Source organism: Priapulus caudatus, unplaced genomic scaffold (genome assembly GCF_000485595.1).
Source record: "Priapulus caudatus unplaced genomic scaffold, Priapulus_caudatus-5.0.1 Scaffold141, whole genome shotgun sequence".
Lineage (NCBI taxonomy): Eukaryota > Metazoa > Priapulida > Priapulimorpha > Priapulimorphida > Priapulidae > Priapulus > Priapulus caudatus.
Window position 1 is genome coordinate 20,527 of NW_014577202.1, and position 2,862 is coordinate 23,388.

At 41.8% G+C, this 2,862-nt stretch overlaps 1 protein-coding gene across 1 annotated transcript in view; it reads right to left on the reverse strand.

Annotated features, from left to right (window-relative positions):
* Positions 1–2,604, reverse strand: part of LOC106806086 (monocarboxylate transporter 12-like) — a 7,931-nt gene extending 5,327 nt beyond the window's left edge. Inside the window, exons 1-3 of the mRNA XM_014807940.1 lie at positions 2,314–2,604; positions 1,021–1,164; positions 26–630 (exon numbers count right to left, since the gene is read on the reverse strand). Of these exons, the coding sequence (XP_014663426.1) occupies positions 26–630; positions 1,021–1,164; positions 2,314–2,527 (963 nt within the window). The 5' untranslated portion in view covers positions 2,528–2,604. The remainder of the gene's footprint in view (positions 1–25; positions 631–1,020; positions 1,165–2,313) is intronic.
* Between the last annotated feature and the right edge of the window lie 258 nt (positions 2,605–2,862).

The window sequence follows — 2,862 nt, forward strand, 5'->3', positions numbered from 1 at the left end:
AAAAGATTAACACTGTTAGACCCGCCAGCCTGCGAGTGGGTTTGCGCAAAAAGCTGATGTCCCAGATGGAGCCCAATGGAAGCCGAAAGATGGTCTCAGAAAGACCAATGGTGGACACCAGTGTAGCCACACTGAAGCCCTCACTGTCTGCTATCTCCTCGCCTCGCGTGGGCAGCAGAATGAAAATAGATTGGTAGGTAATTTGAACAAAAAACAGCGTCACGCAATACACTAAAGTGGTAGAATCTGTTAGAACGCGTTTGTCCACGATGGGCTTACTATTTCTGATGAAATTTTGAATCCTAGCGAAACATGATGGTGGTTTACTGGCTGACGCACTCGTTTCTACATTGTTACTTGTTTCCGCGACACGGGAGTCTGGTGGAGGTCTCTTCTTAAAGTTTCTAAATAAACTTGCAGCGACGAGGAGGTTAAATGATATCGCGCCACAGATAAGAAATGTTCCTTGGTACAAGTATTCTTCTAGGAGGTATTCTATGAGGATCGGCCAAACAAGTGTGCCTACTCCGGTTCCTAGGAGAATGATGCCGATGGATGTTGATTGTTTCTTAACAAAATGCTCAGCTGTTGATGCTTGTCCCGGGATGGTATTTAACGATGATCCTAGCCCTGCAGATATAATTTAGGTCGTAAAACTTGACAAATTAACAATCTTTGAATAATTTTTACAAGTTTAAGGGTAGCTACAGACGCAATTTGAATGACGTGTTGTATTTTTGTTCACGAGTACAAAGTCATTTGTCAAAATATCATTAAATCAGACCAGGTGATTTAAACTTTTATTTAAACTGAAGATTTCATGGCTGGGCGGCTATATGTCTAGAGTGATTTTCGAATGTGTACCTGGTTTACATAATTACATAATAATCAGATGACAACAAATCATCAAATAATAGCAGCGAGATATCCGACACAAATATTAAATTTATAAAAAATTAATAATAAATTCGCCTGGATTAAATCGGAAGTACAACGGTGAGCTGCTACATTTACTCTTACCAAACATCAGTCCATAAGTAAGATAGAGGACCGGAAGACCTTTGGCAAAGTAGGCTAGGGACATTCCTACGCCAGCGATGATTGCACCGGGTATAGCAACTGTCCTGTAGGAGTATCTGTGACACAGCGCCGTCGCCAATGGCGCTGAAGAGAAAAACCTCATTCATATCGAGCTGAGGCGATGAATTATGATAAATTGTGCAAAAGACTATGACATTAACTTCATACACGAACAACAAAACTAAAGTGGAATAGCACAACGTAAGCAATACGTACCACGAACGAGGCATTCCACAATCCCTTGTCACCCCTAAATTATGGCTACTAATAAATTGACTACGTTACGAATTTTCTATCGTGTATATTTATAAAATTGTTGTTTCAATTTTTTTACAGGAAAAGTAAGTACTAAAAGCACTAAATGTATCCTAGCAAAACAACTAGTTGAAAATCCAAAAAGTCTGAACGATTTGATATATTTGATAATGACATAAAATGCACGAGGGTTTGTTCACATCGGACAGAATAGCAAAATAGGAAGTATAATGCATCAATTTTTACCATACTAAGCGAACAGAATCATTTACATTTTGTGAAAAAGTAAAAATGTATTTTTTAACTTTTACTATTTATGGTGACGTAGTCATTTTAAGGCACGAGTTAACAACTAGAGCGTGCTTCGTGGTCTCATAAAGCTACCGGGGGGGGGGGGCCTCGCCTTCGGAAACTGGATAGCGGGGGGGTGCCTCGCGGGACCTTTGAAAACCTGACCCTGCTCGCAAACGCTTTTGCCGCTCCGCAAAATACACATGTCCAATATACTGCCCATAAAAGTATACCGTTGCCAATATTGCCACATTTTTAGTTATGTGCTGTTCCTGCCAATATAGGCAAGATATTGGCTCAAAATCGGCATGGTGACTATGGCCTAATATTGTTCTGCCAATATTAGTGCGATATTGGACCAATCATCTGCCTATATTGAACCAATATCTGCCTATATTGGTTCAATATTGTTTTTTGCCAATGTTGGTCCTTAATATCAGCTTGCATGGTGTATATCTAGATAACCTGTGCCAATAAACGATGGTTCGGGAAAATATACCCTAAGCTGTGCGCATATGATGTTCGGAAAATTACCACTGTCCAGCGGCACGTACGTCCAGTACCTTTACAATAGGAGTGTCTCCCCCTATCCGGGAAAGCTACCAATGTTATACGCTATGCCCAATTTTACCATGAAACGCGTGAGCAAACTATACTAGAACGCACGAAGCCGCATGCTATACTTACTTAGCATTAGAAGAGCGGCGGTTGCGATTCCGTTTGCCCATGCCGTCAGTGCGTTGCTAGTACCGAATTCCTTAGTGAGTACGGGGAGAAACACACCGAATGCTCTTAGCTGAGCTGCTGTTAAGAAGTACACCACGAACCCCCCGGAAGCACACAGCCAGCCCCAACCTCCATCTGGTGGTGGTTTGTCTTCACTGTTTTTTCTAACCATCATCAATTCCCTTTGTGTTCCACAAGAGAATTTCTTCTCTGCTCGCGATCGCTGCTGCTGTCCTATTTGGTGACGTACAGTAAGGTGGCGTGGTCGCTGTACTTATGTCATTCGTGATAACGTCTACCATCACTGTGAGGACTTACTATCAGTCGTTATCGTATAACATTTGTCGTCGGCTGCATCAAAAACTGTCGTTGCACTTCGCGCAATAAATAGCGCTAAATGCTGCGCAGAGTGATATATATCCAGCTGGCAGTCAGCCACGCATACAAATATGTGAAGCACATCTATGTCCGAACATATGCATGTGTCTATATTATATGTCTGACTATAGC